This window comes from Berghia stephanieae, chromosome 6, assembly GCF_034508935.2.
Source record: "Berghia stephanieae isolate SIO BIC M18660-M18661 chromosome 6, UCSD_Bste_1.3, whole genome shotgun sequence".
NCBI classification, from domain to species: domain Eukaryota; kingdom Metazoa; phylum Mollusca; class Gastropoda; order Nudibranchia; family Aeolidiidae; genus Berghia; species Berghia stephanieae.
This window is the reverse complement of record NC_088365.1, coordinates 57,904,798-57,923,690: the sequence shown is the minus strand read 5'-3', so window position 1 is coordinate 57,923,690 and position 18,893 is coordinate 57,904,798. Positions and strand designations below refer to the sequence as shown.

Below are 18,893 nucleotides of genomic sequence, written 5' to 3'. Positions count from 1 at the left end.
TTTGTTTATGTCAAAGAACCGCTACATAAAATAAAACCACAAATAACTAGATATCAAATGGTTTAAATCAAAATTAAACTTTAAAAAAAAAAATGAACAAAAGAACAAAACACACTCACACACACACAAGAAAAAAAAAAAAGATCTTGGGCTATCTTTGTGTCGAAGAAGGGAAAGGGCTAATGATGAGTTTAGCTGAACCATACATTTACTGAAAACAAATTTAACTTAGCTTAAAATTTCTAAAAATATATAATATATAAGACGAGAATAAACATTGGATCAATTTTACTAATAAAAATTATGGTAAATGACCGGAATCATAAAAACAAACATATTATCAGTTAACAAACATACTGTATCAGACAATGAAGCACTCTTTAACTTCATTCTCAAAATGGATGCGCTGATTCGGTCAGTTCCTGTTGCATCTAGTTCACATAATACCCTGCCTGAAATAGCCAGAAGAAAGAGAGAGAAAAAAAAAAAAAAAAGAATCATAAATGTAACCAATTGTGTCAAAACGGTATTATGTTGGGATGAATTGGACACTAAATAGTGAACATAGAGGATTAAAATCATAAGAAATACAAACCTCAAGTTGTTTTGATATGTTAAAATGGAAGAGCCAAGTGCTAAATGTACTCAAGTCACAGAAAGTTAGTTGCGGCTATGTGAACAACAAGATATGAAGTGAGTAGAAAAGTGCCAGAAGACAATAGAGAATAAAAATTTTCGCGGCGGTGGTGGGGTTTGAACCTGCGACCTTATTGGTACGACAACTCCGCCTGGCAGGTGAGAGCGTGGATCTACCGTGTGAGCTATCCACGAACACAAAAATATTCGTTTCAAACCCAAAGTCATTTCTAGATCCCTCTCTCACCCACTTCTTGAGACCGCCGATTCGTTCACCACCATCGCGAAGTAATTTTGACCAGCAGTTAAGCTTAATAGCCAATATTCTCATCACAAACATATAACATAGAAACGATTGAGACATTGAGTATGCTCCGGTGTATGGGGTGAATTTTTTAATTCAGAAAAGTGAGTGGAGCAGGCACTTATGTTGGTAACAACAAGATATGAAGTGAGTAGAAAAGTGCCAGAAGACAATAGAGAATAAAAATTTTCGCGGCGGTGGTGGGGTTTGAACCTGCGACCTTATTGGTACGACAACTCCGCCTGGCAGGTGAGAGCGTGGCTCTACCGTGTGAGCTATCCACGAACACAAAAATATTCGTTTCAAACCCAAAGTCATTTCTAGATCCCTCTCTCACCCACTTCTTGAGACCGCCGATTCGTTCACCACCATCGCGAAGTAATTTTGACCAGCAGTTAAGCTTAATAGCCGCTATGTGGTGCGGCTATGTGGTATTCTATGACACTTTCGCTTTTGGATTGGAAGGTCCTAGGTTCGAGCCTCACCCTACGCATAGTTAGTCCTTGGAAAAGCTCTCTACTCACATTCTCTCATCGTACTCAGGTGTAAAATGAGTACCTGACCGTTAACAATGTTGTCTCTGTCGGAAAAAATTGTAATATCACCAAACGGGTGTCACGTCTCATTCTACCATGTTTAATGTTGCTGTTGGTCAGGGACTCTTTGGTAAGCGCTTTGAGCACGTTTAGTGGATATTGCACTATATCAAAGCTTAATTTTTTAGTTTTGAAAAAATAGGTTAAAATTTGGATTAGGCTTTAATAATAATAACAATAATAATAATAATAATAATAATAATAATAATAATAATAATAGATCTTTATTGTCCATAAATATGGCAATTTGTCATTTAGTTACACTTGTTATAACGTTAAATGATAAATATAACATTGAACAGATATTTCACTCCTACTTACTAACTCACTCACTCTCCTCTCTCTCTCGAATATAAAAAATAAAATTGCAGTATTGAGATAGGGGACTTTGTGTTTATCATGAACAAAAGTGTTGAGTGAACTGAGGTGTAAGTTTATCACTGATTAGCTAAAAATCATGAAAATGTGACTTAAGTACTTTTATTACTTCAATTTGTATTTATTCTCCATAATATTTGTGGCTATGAATTCAAAATGCATATCATAAAAAGAATAATCCGAAGGATAATATCAATAAAGCAGCCTACCCTGAGAGTTCAAAGCGCTATCCGATTGCTACAAAATTATTAATAAATAAACATCATATGATGACATCATGAGAGAAAGAGGGGGCGAAGACAGAGAGAGAGAGAGAGAGAGAGAGAGAGAGAGAGAGAGAGAGAGAGAGAGAGAGAGAGAGAGAGAGAGAGAAAGATAGAGAGAAATTAGATAATCATGCAAAGGCAAAAAATAAAACGTTATAAATGCTGGATAGAAAAAAAATGTCATATTTTCAATTTCAGATATTTGCTTCTTTTTTTAAAACTGCGATGAAATATTCGTATCTTCTTGACTACATAAATCATCATACTGAAATGCTGGCATCTTTACTGAATAACATTTTCCTTAGTTTTCTGCTAAAATTCTGGTGACGAAAAAAACCCAAAAACAATCTAATGAGAAAAACATTTGAATCTGCAACATTTGAATTACATCTGTATAAGTGTTGGAACTTCAAAATTTATGTTTTCCTATTTTACAATACAATAAAATATTTCTTATATTTTTGCTCTTCATATTTTCAACTTGAGAACGATACGAAAGCTTATTTACCAATAAATGCAAAAATGTCGACGCTGTATCATTCTCAATCTAATGAAATGTTTAGCTAATAATTCATAAAAGTTTTATGAATAAGCTTACCTTTCTTCACACTAAGCTCTTCATAAAGGTTGCTGACATAGTGTACAGCTTTTTGTATTTCAGGGCGTTCAAAACAATCCTTGGGGAAAAAAAAAAGGAAATAAATAAATAACATTGATATCAATTGAGTCTTTATATTAAAGTTAAAATGTATAGTTACATGAAAAGAAAATAAAAATTTAAACACACCAATTTTTTTTTTTTTAAATTACACCCTTCAACGGCATTGTTAGCTACCATCACTTGGGCATTCCATGAAGAGGTGTAGATAATCCATCAAACAAACATCTGATGTCAACAGGATTCACCCATGTTGTCCTAGATATGAGCAAATTGGGTGGTTTAATCTTGCCCAAGGAAAAAAATGGAATTGTCTTCCGTTTTTGTTTTTAAGGGTTTTATGGCGCTTCCAACACATTTAGGTTATATCAGCCCCAGTAAAAAGGAAGAAAATGGGATAGTAAAAAGTTATAGAATTACAATTAAAGCACCCAAGAAAAAGTAAGACATAGGGGAACTAGGAACAAATAGGGATCAGATGTAGATTCCAAGAGCATACCACCAATGTACTTAGTTTGAGATCACCAATAAGTCTCATCCGGACACAAGCACAAAATCCAACAAAGAGGAATACACTCAAATGCTTACATTATAAATTGAAAATAACAAATATAATAATACATAACAGAGAGATGATTTACAAGGAAAAAAACATCATCTCCCAAAACAAAAACTATGCATTTGACTGTTTCCCTCCGAGCTAGGACTCCGACCAGGGCCAGGATAAAACCAAGTAATCTCATTCCAAGACAAAGACAGAATGCATGTTGGAAAAGTTATAAGGGGATAGAAGACACAGTATGTACCCCCTGCCCACTATGGGAGAAGTGTCTTCTGTCTCACAGTACAATGACATAACTCATACTGAGTGGTTATATATATAAAGTGACATGCCATTGGCTATAATACATGTAATCATTGGATATTGTCTGATGCTGCAGACTGTACGTTAAATCAAATTAAAGAAATTTATTCATATAGCCAAAAATAGAAGATAAAATAACAAAGTACTTCTATTACTGTGGAACTAGAAACTACAAAATGAGCATAATATGAAAAATGCCAAGAGAAGTGTTGTAAACTTGTACTTGGATGTATAAACTTCCAATTCTTTTGATTATGATTATGAAAATCCTGGAGGCGATTCTAAAATTTGGAATAAGATTTTAACATAGAAAAATTGAATGCTGTTGTCTTCAGCCAACAATAACAAGAACAAATTCTTTTTTAAACCCCCCGCCCCCCCCCCCCCCCCCCCCAAAAAAAAAACCCCTAATAAAATTGCAATTATTACAACATGCCCGTCTGTCTAAAATTGTCCTCATGTCCCTGAAAAGGGGCAAAATGGTGTGAGGAAAGAATACAGAACCATCATATCCCTAATATAGTATAACATTCTCACCTTGTGCAATCCATTTTCACAGATCAACAAGTTGTCATTGTAACCTGAGGAATATAAATTGAAGATTTATCACTCTCTCATCTACATCAATTACATATTTTTGAATACTCTTCATTTCATATGACAATGCTTCGGATTTAAATATATATATATATAATCTCTAAAATAACTTTAAAAGGAAATTAGAGAGTTGAGCTGAAAGAAACAAAAAAAAAAGACTTATCATGGCTTAAAAAACTGACTCAGATATCTTGAAAAATGCATAAATCTCGGGAACATCTAAAAAAGTTTTTGTTATTATTGTTTTTTTAATTAGAAAACTATCACAGAGAACATAAGATTTAAAACATTCCAAACTCACCCATGTTTCCAGAATTTGAGAACCACGAGAAGAAGTAGTCCTTGTGTATGACGATATAAGTGACTGACAAGACTGCGAAAAAAATCACCAATAATCCTATAAGTATCTTGGGAAGAAAGTCTGAGAAACGCGACTTATAGGGTTGGATTCTGTTTTCACGATGCTTTCCACCGTAAAGGAGGCGGCTATGGGAGAAGGGAGAATCTAAAGATGGTGAAGAGTTACTTGAAGATGGTAAATAGCTGCTACGATCATGATGATTGCCAATGAGAGATTTATCACCTATGTGTGAAGCAAACGAAGTATTCATGGATTTATTTTCCACATAGTACGACGAACCCTGTTCACCATCTGAGTCGGATGATTCGAAATTATCCTCACTTCGGTTCTGCACAAAAGATGACAGTGTTGACAAATCTGGATACAATTTGGACCTGGCTGGCGATGGAAAAGCTCTGGTGTTTCCATTGTCGACAGATGATTTTACTCCTCTTTTCTTACTAGCAGGACTGTGCTCTAAAATATCATTTGTTCGATTATCTCCAGTTCTTCTCCGTAGTGTGCGGAGAACACTGTCTGATAATTGATTGCTTCTGGTTCTTCCAGAGGACCTAAGGGATAAGCTTGGACTGTCCTCCAAATTTATTGGCTGGATGTCAGGAATTGGTTCCAAATCACTGTCATCAGAACTGAGAGAATCTAGCTTTGCCGGTTCTGTTCTGCGGGATGATGTGCTATTACTTGGTCTATACCTGCAAACAGTGAAATAACTATAGATCAGGAAAGAACATATGTCAGTTTGCAAAACTTTACATAAATGAAAATGAGTTCCACAGAGAAAACAGAGAGATTGCAAATGATGTAATTGTCTCAAGACATTCTCTATTAGTGATTAGAATGTCAAACGTTTTCTTTATTTAACCTCTCTCTGTCTCTGACTGAACATAAGTCTGTCAAAAAATAGATGAATACATAAATAAATTTTATAAATAATTTAAAGAAACAAACAAAGAACAAGATAGATATTAAATTCATAAGTTTATAATCCGCAGAAGACTGCAGTCTACTTGAGATTAGCTGTTGCCGACATGTCTGTGAGACAGCAATCTTGACCTTAGCAAGGAAATTGTGCATTTTTCCAGAACGGGTAATCTCTCATACTCTTCAATTACAACCAAGATTGTGATGAGCATTATGTCATTTTTCATAATTTCCCTAATCAAGATACCTATTGAATATTAGACACATATCAAATTATTTTTTCTAAAATGACAAGAGCAATGAAAACAATAATAAAAACCTTTAAAATTGCTACAACTACAAGATACTGTCATTTGTCATTGTAACGGATCACTCACTGGTTATGAATATGAAGCAACAGGAATAGAGTGACTTTTATTAATATACATTAAAAAATTTTTTTTTCATTTTCACAGATATCTTATCAAAATGGCCACATAAGTAAATATTATTTTCTAGTATTTTTGTACAAAAGAGTGGAGAGAATTGATAACCAATAAGGTGACATATTTAGTCATACAATATTGCTTGGCCTCGTTTTAGAAACTTAATTGTTTGCTTGTTTTAAAGGGTTAAACGGCGCTTGAAACACATTAAGGTCATATCAGCGCCAGTAAAGGGGAAGAAAATGGGATAGTAAAAAGTTCTAGAATTACAATTCAAGCACTCAAGAAAAGGTAAGACAAAGGGGAATTGGTTCAAATAGGAAACAGATCTAGATTTCAAGAGTACACTATCAAAGTACTTAGTTTGAGATCACCTAAAAGTCTCATGCAGACATAAGCACAGGCCCCTACTCAGAGGAATACACTCAAAAGTTTACATATCATATATAATATGTAAACAAAACATAATACATTACATAACAGAGAGATGATTTATAAGGAAAATAAATACCATCTCCCAAAACTAACTATACGTTCGACTGTTTCCCTCTCAGCCAGGAACAGGACAAAACCAAGTAATCTCATTCCAAGACAAAGACAGAAAGCAAGTTGGAAAACAGATATATAGGGGGATAGAGGACACAGTGAGAACCTCCCTGCCCACTATGGGAGGCCAGGAACTCCACCCAGTTGGAAAGGTGAGACAATCCCGCTTTGCCGCAGCTATAGGCACACATTGACAAGAGGGGAAATCATACATGCTACACAAAACAATTACACTACTCAGATATTATGGACTAATTATATACACACAAGGAAATAAAGAAGAGACTGTTCCTGGCTACGGTAGAGTCAGTGCTTCTATATGGAGCAGCGACATGGACTCTAACAAAAGCCATTGAGAAGAAACTGGACGGCTGCTACACTCGTATGCTGCCTATGGTCTTCAACGTATGGAAAGAGCACAAGTCAAATGAAGAGCTCTATGGTGACCTCCCCCCAGTGACTTTGAAGACAGACTTGCGGGGCACTGCTGGAGACACAAGCAGTTTTGTGCTATGGGAACCACTTGAAAGAACCAGAAACAGAGGCAGGCAGATTTGACCGTCTGCTAGATGACACAGGAATGGACAACACCAGGGAGAAAATGCCCTATCAGAAAATGCTTTCGAGCCTTTTTAGGTACACGAAGGAGTTGATTTCTGGATCTTAGGGATCGAGGAGAATCACAACGGCATAAAAGATCTGATAGACTTAAAAATTAAATATAGACGCGGGTCGTTCAACTTTTAAAGTACTTTGTTATGATTAATCTATAGAGAGTCTTACTTTTTAAGCCTAATATAAATAAAAACATAGTTATTTTATGAGATCTAATATGGACTATGAACCGATTTGCTGATTAACTCGAAGAAAAAAAGGTGGAATTGCCACTTTGACATTTTTCATTTCAAATAGTCAAAAACTTACATTTAATTGATGCCATTTGCTTTTTTTTAAAGTTGGGATCTGACATTTGAGCACTATGTTACTTTCATCTTGTGTTATATAACACTTGATATTAACTGATTTGGGACACAAATTACAACTGGCATTTTTTCAGATTATTTGGTATTTCCGATGCCTAGTTTGGCATTTTGCATAAATTTTTTCTGCCAATGTGTCTGGCAATAATAAAAAGCCTGACCTTTTGTTATTGTAAGGCAATGTCTGGCAATAATCCAATCGTTCATCGTTATTGACAGACTTGAATGTCTGGCAATAACGACAGGCTACTCTACTATGTCAATCATGATCAAAATAATAATAATAATGCTGAAAACTTATATAGCACTATAATTCCGAGACACCAGACTCCGCTTAAACTACAAATTACTTTGGCTGAAACATACTCATTCACATACACAACACAAACCAGACCTATCTTGTTTCTCATATCAACTACTAAAATCAAAACATATGTTTTAAGCGAACGGTTAAAAATAGACAAATCAAAGATTCTCTTTCACGATTACTAGTCCAGCAGCGCTGTTTTGGATAATCTGAAGACGTCTCAGTTTATATTGCAAAACGCCAAACAACAGACCATTACAATAATCCAATTTTGATAGTACGAGGGACACAACCAGGTGTTTGGTCATATCCTCAGATATGAACCATCTAATGGAAGCAATCTTTTTTAGCAATCATAGCCAAATTGGTATCAATCATCCACTGATCAATGACAATGCAAATGGCACAACTCCTCCTGTATTGGCCTCCTTAGAATTGACTTATAATCAGCCTTTCTTACTCTTAGTCATAGCCTTAGCCTAATAAATAATAGTCACTATCACATTCACTAACTCTACTACTTTCCCCTCTCTCTCTTCTGCCCTCTCACTCTTTGTGACTCGCTGTAACTTTAGGCTTAGGCTAAGTATAAGTTCAGATTGAGAATTGAGAAGCCTAAAGTTAATGTTTTTTAGGCTTCTCAGTCTGAACTTTCATATTAACTTACACTTATATTATGTAAGTTTTCAAACTGACAAGTACATTGATTGACTCGTTGGTTCAACCTAAATATCTGGATGGACCTTGAACTTTAAAAGTGAAGTTACATCTCAAAGACTCATCTCATACATCTCATAGACGTCTCTATACTATAACTAGAAAATAAGTAGGCCCTACCTAAGCCTATGTCTAGGCTCTAACTCTAGTCTAAATTCTAACGCTGTGATTATTCCCAGACAGGGTCTGCCAATAACGAAAATTGGTTATCCCCAGACAGGTGTCTGGGAATAACCAATTTTCGTATTCCCAGACACATTTTTTAATCTCTGCTCTTTTAAACAATTATCCACATTCCAGAATATGGAATGTTTCGAAATGTACATAGAAATAAGCAAAGTTATAATAAAATATCTATAAAAACATAAAAGAAACCAACAATAAATCAGTCGTTACTACATATTCACAATATGCGTGATTTTCAAGTGGGTGTCATGGCCGAATGATTAAGTCGTTTGCCCTGGAGGGCTTGTCAGAATCGACGTTGTGGGTTCGAATCCTGGCTCCACCACTTTTTAAAAAAAATTTATTCCGTCTTTTTACAGAGCGTTGCAAGGAATAAATGTCCCATCCATCCTCCATATTTAAAAAAAGAAAAAGTTTTAGAAATTCATGCTCAGACACGTAAAAGTCCAAACAAGAAAGGAGAAAAGAACAGACTCGCTCAAAAAAAAAGAAGAGGTTTTTAGTTTTGGTGGGGTTTTTTTTTTCTTTCTTTTTGGCCTAGGAATTCGTCTGCGAAATAAACAAATTCCCGGCCATCATCAATATCCCCAAAATTGTGGCCAGAATGAACAAGTTATAGAAACAAAAGATGTTCAATAAAGTTAACAGGTAGGTAAGTAGTGAAAGTTTTAATGTCGGTGGACTATACTATGAACAGATTTGATGATTAACAACTTTGTTCCTGGTTGAAAATAAAAAGGCAATTGCCAGTTTGACGTTTTCAGTTCAAAGTGACAAAAGAAATTTCATTGATCCATTACTTTAAAAAAAAAAACAAACCTAGATTTGACATTTGATCACTAAGATAGATATTTACTTTCATCTTGTAAATATCTTGATAGGCTGTCATTATTCCCAGACACCTGTCTGGGGATAATAAAAATTCGTTATCCCCAGACACCTGTCTGAGGATACTATCCCCAGACGCATGTAGCAAGTGGGCAGAAAGATTTTATGCAAAATGCCAAACTAGGCGTGAAAAATACCAAATATTCTGGAAAAAATACTAGTGGTTGTGTCCCAAAACAGTTAATATATCAAGTGATATTTAACACAAGATGAAGGTAAATAGTGATCAAATGTCAAATCCAGCTCTTTTTAAAAAAAATATTTTAAAGCAAATGGATCAATGAAATTTCTTTTGTTACTTTGATCTGAAAACGTCAAACTGGCAATTCGACTTTTTATTTTCAACCAGGAAGAAAGTTGTTAATCATCAAATCTGTTCATAGTCCACCAACCATTTAAATTTTCATTACCAACCTACCTGTTAACTTTATTGATCATCTCTTGTTTCTATAATTTGCTCATTCTGGCCACAATTTTGGGGACGACCGGGAATAATTTTTATGTCGCAGACGAATTCCTAGGCCATGGTGTTGTTCGCGCCCAAAGCCCAAAACCCACACCTGTTATTTTCCTGTCTGCTTCGCACAAGACAATACAATTTAGTATCACACGTCCACAAAACTAGATCCAACAACATATTTTTATTCGAATCAGAGATGAAAATAACTACCAAAACAAGGAAGCAAAAATGGTGGAAATATGTTTAGCTCATATATGAATTTAAAATATTCCGATAGCGGTGTGGATAGGCAGCTCAGTGGGTAAGGCCACCTTTCATTTTACTCCTTTTAGCTGCACAGATTCGACCCAGTCGCGACCCCCCCCCCCCCCCCCCACTCAGTTCTTTTTTTTTTAACTTTTCTTCCTTTCTTCCCAATTGATTTTCATTGTTTTCACTTTTGTTCCGAGTTCCGAGCAAGAGTTTTTTTTTAATCAGTTGAATTTTTTATTTCTCCGATAATATTATTTCATTATTTAATTTGCTCTAGATCTATTATTGTTTTTTTTTTGTTTTGGTCAATGATAATAATAATAATAATAATAATAATAATAATAATAATAATAATAATAATAATAATAATAATTGTAATATTTGTTATTATTATTACTATTACCATCATAATCATTATTATATTATTATCAATAATAGTATTAGTATTATTATTAATACTCTTATTATCATACTATTACTATTATTATTATTATCATACTATTACTATTATTATTATTATTATTATTATTATTATTATTATTATAATTGTTATTATTATTATTATTATTATTATTATTATTATTATTATTATTGTTAACACTATTCCCTGCTCCGAGGGAAATCTCTCTTTTTCTTTTTTTTTTATATTTTGACCTAAACCTTAGAGTTTTTTGTTTGCTAAACCTTTATGTAAATGTTCCGTTTCTGAGCATGAATTTCTTAAATTGTTTTTATTTTTAAAACAATTATTGTTTTTTTCTCTCCTCTATCTGACCATTTGGTCGCTCTCTGAATATTTCTGTTTGTTTGCTTTTTAATTATTTATTCTTTTTAGACACTATTTGAGATCGGAGTGGGGACGAATATATTTGCTAGAAACTAGAAAAAAACAAGAGAGAGAGAGAGAGAGAGAGAGAGAGAGAGAGAGAGAGAGAGAGAGAGAGAGAGAGAGAGTTGAATAATAAAAAAAAGAGGTGGGGGGAGGATGGATGGGACATTTATCCCTTTCAACGTTCTGTAAAAAGAAGACGGAATTTTTAAAAAAAAAAAAAAAGTGACGTTACCAGGATTCGAACCCACAACGTCGATTATGGTCAAACTTCCAGGGCAGACGACTAAACCATTCGGCCATGACACCCACTTCGAAGTCGACGCATATTGTGTATATGTAGTAACAACTGATTTTAATGGTTAATTTTATGTTTTTATAGATATTTTATTAACTTTCCTTATTTCTATGTGCATCTGGAAACATTCCATATTCTGGAATGTGGATAATTGTTTAAAAGAGCGGAGTTTCAAATATGCGTCTGGGGATAATGAAAATTCGTTATCCCCAGACAGGTGTCTGGGGATAACAAATTTTTATTATCCCCAGACAGGTGTCTGGGGATAATCACAGCGATCTTGATTAGGGAGTTTAATAGAAATTCTAAATGTACCTCACACACTTGAAACCAATGTCATATGAAACAGCTGGCAACACAGATTACAAAACAGTTTGAATTTTGTTTCTATCTTGATTAGAAATGTAGTTACGGCAGTTCAAAGTCTGAAATTTCAGACCGATTTTTACCCCAAAATTACCATTGCAAAGTTGTGACCGAAAACGCGTGATGTTAATAAAAAATGGTTAAAACAGTCAATATGGAGTTCTTATCATATATTGTATACCAAAATGTTCGTCTTATCGAGGACAATGCATATAAATTAATAAAGAGGAAGATAAACATTTCAAATTAACACATTATTACATAATATGTCGCAAATGTTACATAATCAAAAACTCGGCTAGACGTAAGAAACAATTTGCTCTATCACTTTTGGATTTATCTCCAATATCTCACTGAAACAATTGCAAATAATTACCCTCTTTTAATTAATACATAGAGAGAATAAAAAAGGGTTTGAGAGTAATTTTAAATGAAAAGATTACATGTTGTGTAATGACATAATGAGTTTATTTTTACCTATGGCAATTTAATTGCATATAAATAAAATGGTAGATTGAAAAGGTTCAAATAAATTGAAACAGATTCCCTATTATAATTAGAAGGAAAGTTCTGGCTTTTAATACTTTAAAAAATTCTGCTGAACCACTTTGGGTTTATTGCTATTACATCATTTGAACTGACAATTAATATAATTTTATCCCCGCCCCCCTTCTCTCTCAATGTATGGGGGTGTCAAAACTAATAGAACTTCTTACCATAATAATTATTAAGGCTAAGGCCTTTAGAATATGGATACAAAAAGATATCTAAACATATGGGAAAGAAACTTGATGACTTGATGGCAAAGTAAAATAAAATAAAATTAAAACAATTGTTTTTTTTTTAAATATCGATATCATTATTTTTAATATCGGATTTCACAAAGAGAAGAAATATACGAACTTTTAAAACAAAAACTATAAAATGCCTATAAATAAAGTTGGAAATTATGTATTCAAAATAAAAACATAGTAAATAATAGTACTGAAAATATTATGGACTAAATTTAACATCATACATAACTAAATTTAAAATATCGATATCGCCCGGCAGCCATGATGAGAAGATAATGTAAACAAGGCATTTCGGCGCAGAGTTAAAAGGTGTCTGCGCATCGATATAGAGCCCTGAAATTTGGCATGAATAAAGTTTAGATGTTATTCTAAAAACAAGCGTTTAAATTTTAAAACACACGCGGTAAATAAAAAAATAAATGCATTTGAAAATTGCCAAATTTTAACGTCATATAACTTCTGGAATTATTAATGGATTTTTCCTTAATTGGCACCATTTAAAAGGAAATTGAAAGACGAAAATAATGATACCAAAATCGCTGTGATTATCCCCAGACACCTGTCTGGGGATAATAAAAATTTGTTATCCCCAGACACCTGTCTGGGGATAACGAATTTTCATTATCCCCAGACGCATATTTGAAACTCCGCTCTTTTAAACAATTATCCACATTCCAGAATATGGAATGTTTCCAGATGCACATAGAAATAAGGAAAGTTAATAAAATATCTATAAAAACATAAAATTAACCAACATTAAAATCAGTTGTTACTACATATACACAATATGCGTCGACTTCGAAGTGGGTGTGATGGCCGAATGGTTTAGTCGTCTGCCCTGGAAGTTTGACCATAATCGACGTTGTGGGTTCGAATCCTAGTAACGTCACTTTTTTTTTTGTTTTGAATTCCGTCTTCTTTTTACAGAACGTTGAAAGGGATAAATGTCCCATCCATCCTCCCCCCACCTCTTTTTTTTATTATTTAACTCTCTCTCTCTCTCTCTCTCTCTCTCTCTCTCTCTCTTGTTTTTTTCTAGTTTCTAGCAAATATATTCGTCCCCACTCCGATCTCAAATAGTGTCTAAAAAGAATAAATAATTAAAAAGCAAACAAACAGAAATATTCAGAGAGCGACCAAATGGTCAGATAGAGGAGAAAAAAAAACAATAATTGTTTTAAAAATAAAAACAATTTAAGAAATTCGTGCTCAGAAACGGAACATTTACATAAAGGTTTAGCAAACAAAAAACTCTAAGGTTTAGGTCAAAATATATAAAAAAAAAAAGAAAAAGAGAGATTTCCCTCGGAGCAGGGAATAGTGTTAACAATAATAATAATAATAATAATAATAATAATAATAATAATAATAATAATAATAGTAATAGTATGATAATAAGAGTATTAATAATAAAAATAATACTATTATTGATAATAATATAATAATGATTATAATGGTAATAGTAATAATAATAACAAATATTACAATTATTATTATTATTATTATTATTATTATTATTATTATTATTATCATTGACCAAAAAAAAAAAAAAAAAAAACAATAATAGATCTAGAGCAAATTAAATAATGAAATAATATTATTGGAGAAATAAAAAATTCAACTGATTAAAAAAAAACTCTTGCTCGGAACTCGGAACAAAAGTGAAAACAATGAAAATCAATTGGGAAGAAAGAAATAAAAGTAAAAAAAAAAAAAATGAGTGAGGGGGGGGGGGGGGGGGGGCGGTCGCGACTGGGTCGAATCTGTGCAGCTAAAAGGAGTAAAATGAAAGGTGGCCTTACCCACTGAGCTGCCTATCCACACCGCTATCGGAATATTTTAAATTCATATTTCCACCATTTTTGCTTCCTTGTTTTGGTAGTTATTTTCATCTCTGATTCGAATAAAAATATGTTGTTGGATCTAGTTTGTGGACGTGTGATACTAAATTGTATTATCTTGTGCGAAGCAGACAGGAAAATAACAGGTGTGGGTTTTGGGCTTTGGGGCGAACAACACCATGGCATAGGAATTCGTCCGCGACATAAAAATTATTCCCGGTGTCGTCCCCAAAATTGTGGCCAGAATGAGCAAATTATAGAAACAAGAGATGATCAATAAAGTTAACAGGTAGGTTGGTAATGAAAATTTAAATGGTTGGTGGACTATGAACAGATTTGATGATTAACAACTTTCTTCCTGGTTGAAAATAAAAAGTCGAATTGCCAGCTTGACGTTTTCAGATCAAAGTAACAAAAATTTCATTGATCCATTTGCTTTAAAAAAAATTTTTAAAAGAGCTAGATTTGACATTTGATCACTATTTACTTTCATCTTGTGTTAAATATCACTTGATATATTAACTGTTTTGGGACACAACCACTAGTATTTTTTCCAGAATATTTGGTATTTTTCACGCCTAGTTTGGCATTTTGCATAAAATCTTTCTGCCCACTTGCTACATGCGTCTGGGGATAGTATCCTCAGACAGGTGTCTGGGGATAACAAAAATTGGTTATCCCCAGACACCTGTCTGGGGATAACGAATTTTTATTATCCCCAGACAGGCGTCTGGGAATAATGACAGCCTACCAAAATATCTGCAAGATTCCTCTTTATAACGAAGTTATGCATCTTTAATTGAACCCCCAAAACGCGAACGGCAATTTCCAGTCACAACTTTCCTATGGGCGAGTTGGGTCAAAATTTGACTGCCACTGCTGCTGCTCACTAAACTGCCTATCTTGATATTGACTGTTTTGGGACACAAATAACCACTTGCATTTTTTTCAGAATAATTAGGTATATATTTCACACCTAGTTTGGAATTATGCATAAAATCTTTCTGCCAACTTGTTATTGTTACATGTGTCTGCGAATAACGAAAATTGGTTATTCCCAGACAGGTGTCTGGGTCTGGGAATGACCAATGACAGCCAAATTCTAATTCTAAAAGTAAAAAAAGTCTAAAGTAAAACGAGTCACTGAGTCGTGGTCTTCTTCTACAGACTTCTGTGTCGCAACACACTGGGTGGGTAAATGGGAAATCGTGAACTGAAGGCATACACAGACTAAAAATGAATTCGTCTCGACAACAACAATAAAAACAATAAATATTCTGCCTTTGGTTGGACATGTTTACTCCCTCCCTCAGCCTGAACTCCTCAGCCTGAACTCACCGGCTTGAACCTTGTGATTGTGTCACTTGTGAAGTCGAAGTTGGCCGCTTGCTGTTTTGAGTCTTAGCGGTCTCGTTTTGTTTTCTCTGTCGGACGCGAAGGTGGTTCAATTTTTTAACTAAAATCGGCCTTTGTTTTGGTTTCAAAGGCAACGACAAATTCTCTCCAAGACTATTGAGTTCTGCAACAAGCTCCGAGTCAGATAAGTCCGCCATATTTCCTAAGTTAGATTAGAGAGGAGGTAAGAAGCACTGCTCACTTCATAGGTCAGAGTTCGAAAATGCTGCTTCCGGGGTCATTTCCGAGCTCGGTAGTTGGGAGACTCAGTCCAAAATCTTGTTTCCCTGGCCAAACTGGCCAGTTTTGGCTCGGGAGACCAAGATTTTGACTTTCCAGCGTAAAACCGTATTTTCCTTTATGGAACTGTTTCTTTATGTTGAAGAGGCGAGTTTTTATTTATTCTATTATTGAGTACTTGTTTGGTTTTGTTGCTGTTTTTGTTTTGTTTTGTTTTTTGCTTTTTTTTTTTTTTTTTTTTATTTTAAAGGCTTTGTAATAATATTACCCTTTCCCTTCCCCTCCGCGAGAAAAGTAAACGAATAATTGAAACTAAGAGAAAAGTGAAGAAGAAAAAAATGATAAAAACAATAACAATCAAAAGCAATAAATAAAGGAACTGTGTTTTCAGTCCACCGGAAGAGATTAGAATTATACGGGCTAAACTGTTTGACTGAGCGCGAGAACGCGAGGTGGCCCGCTCATTTAGCATAGCGTAACTAACCGCGGTGGGGTGGATGAGGTGTTCAAGCTCCTTTCTAGGCATAATATTTTCTTTCTTTCAATCTTTTTTTTTCATTCATTTATTTTTATTTTTTTTGTACTCCCTTGGCAAGCAAATTCTTAATTTTCAGCTTAAACACGTTGACACCATTCCTAGTGACTTGAAAAATTTGAACGACATTTAACATTTTTTATATTTGATAATTATTTACTTTTACTCACTTTTAATATTATTATTTTCACTAAGAACCATAGAATTAAACGAATTGTTGGGTAAATTCCTTGCTAAGAACACAGTGAGACGTCAAAATTTATTGCCTTGTGCTTTCCTTGTACGTAACAATACGAGTCGGTTGAAAAACGAAACAAAAACAAACAAACAAAATTTACAAAAAAAAAAAAAAAAAGAAAGAAAACAAAACAAAAAATTTTAAGAGAACAACTTTATAGTTATAGGGTCTTGGATATGTTTGAGGGATCATCAGAGAGAGAGAGAGAGAGAGAGAGAGAGAGAGAGAGAGAGAGGGGGGGGGGGGTGTGGGAGAGATTAGAGAGAGAAAGAGAGAGAGAGAGAGGGATAGGGCTAGGAGAATGGAAGAAATGTTAAATTTAAATTAATTATAGAAACATTATTCTCTTCGTGGCCAATTTTGACCAAATCGGTCAGGCCAATGGCTATCTAACAGCCACGGTAAGAATCTCGGGCTCTCGATTTCGAGCAACTCTCATCAAGACTTTCCGAGAGTAAATAAAACGCTGTAAATGATATTATTAAGCCGTCAAATTGCCATAAATTTTATGCCTGTCCATTTTTAATGATGCCTAACCTATAATAGGATCAGTATCAATGTGGTCAATATTGAGGTAAGTATCGACGATATTTGGTCCTTTTAAAATATTTTTATTTCCGGTGGACTGAATACACAGCTGTGTTTTCAGTGGACTGAAAACACAGTTCCATAAATAAATAGAAGAGAAAAAAACAACTCGCCTCTTAAACAGAAAGAAACAGTTTCATAAACGACCAAGATTTTGGTCTCCCAAGGCATTTCCATATGGTAAGAAAAGTATTTATTGTGCGTTATGCAACTTGAATTGCAATACCGTAGCAGCATAATTGGTTTAAAATATATGAGCTTTAACCAGTGCGTTACCCACTACACGCACTCGACCCTCTACAAGCAATCTTGAGCCAGCAGCAACTCTTAACGTAAGTGATGAGATATAACCTAAGGCACGATTGCAAAGGCATCACTGTTACCTAGCACGTACTCATTTTACGCCTGAGTATTGTGAGAAAACGTGTGTAATGGGCCTTTTCCCAGGACTCAACTTAATACCATTTATAGTTCTACAGGTTACAAGCCGATTGATATACCATTGGCACAAAGTTGTACTTATATGTAATCAACGTGTACTTATTTGCAGGGTCGGATAACTCTGATTACAATGGGCGGGCTCAATGTTGTGATGAAAATACCCTCAAACCACAGCACAATGCTGTCCATTACAACAATGTTAAATCAAGCCTGTGTCCGGCTATCAGACCCATATTATGTGCACGTCGCATGTGACCAATCGTCTCAAAACGGTAAAATATGCCGGAATAGATCTCATGTCCCTATATATATATATATATATATATATATATATATATATATATATATATATATATATATATATATATGGGCAGGGTGACCCAACGGCATGATTCTTGCTTCGTACCCAAAAGGCACCGACTTCGATTACCCGACGCGCTTTGTGGCCTTTTGGAAGTCACCTCGTCCTTGCTCATTGCGGCCCTGCACTGCGGCCGATAAACTTGATTAGTCCAGTATTCTCTTGGAATAGACCATATATATATATATAATATATATATATATATATATATATATATATATATATGACATACTTTTGAGTTGACTTACACCATTTTAAAGTATGTGTGTTTTTGTTGTTTTTTTTCATTTTATTTTATTTTATTTATTTTATCATTATTTTTTTTGTTTGATTTTTTTTTGTGTGTGTGTCAGATTGAACTTAGGGAGAACTAATCACTCAACAAGCGGTCTAAAAACAATACGAAAGAGCTGATTGGTGTCATTTTCGTTTACTCTATAAAAAGCTGTTGCTCTTTCATTTCTATTCTTGTCTCCGCCGAGACTTTCAAATCTTTCAAGTAGCTTTCAAAGTCTGACATTAAAATAAACAAATTTCGTTTGAAGTGCTTTCCAGTTCCGATAGAGTATTTTCTATCTTAAAAATTTAAAAAATTGAGCTTTATATAGCGCAATATCCACTAAA

The 18,893-nt window shown here is 34.2% G+C and overlaps 1 protein-coding gene across 1 annotated transcript in view; it reads right to left on the bottom strand.

Moving 5' to 3' along the window:
* The window catches only part of LOC144975327 (inner nuclear membrane protein Man1-like), a 30,538-nt gene extending 14,478 nt beyond the window's left edge, over positions 1–16,060 (bottom strand). The window contains exons 1-5 of the mRNA XM_078919300.1: positions 15,810–16,060; positions 4,602–5,353; positions 4,241–4,284; positions 2,779–2,857; positions 358–452 (exon numbers count right to left, since the gene is read on the bottom strand). Coding sequence (XP_078775426.1) covers positions 358–452; positions 2,779–2,857; positions 4,241–4,284; positions 4,602–5,353; positions 15,810–16,024 — 1,185 coding nt within the window. The 5' untranslated portion in view covers positions 16,025–16,060. The remainder of the gene's footprint in view (positions 1–357; positions 453–2,778; positions 2,858–4,240; positions 4,285–4,601; positions 5,354–15,809) is intronic.
* Positions 16,061–18,893: the final 2,833 nt, after the last annotated feature.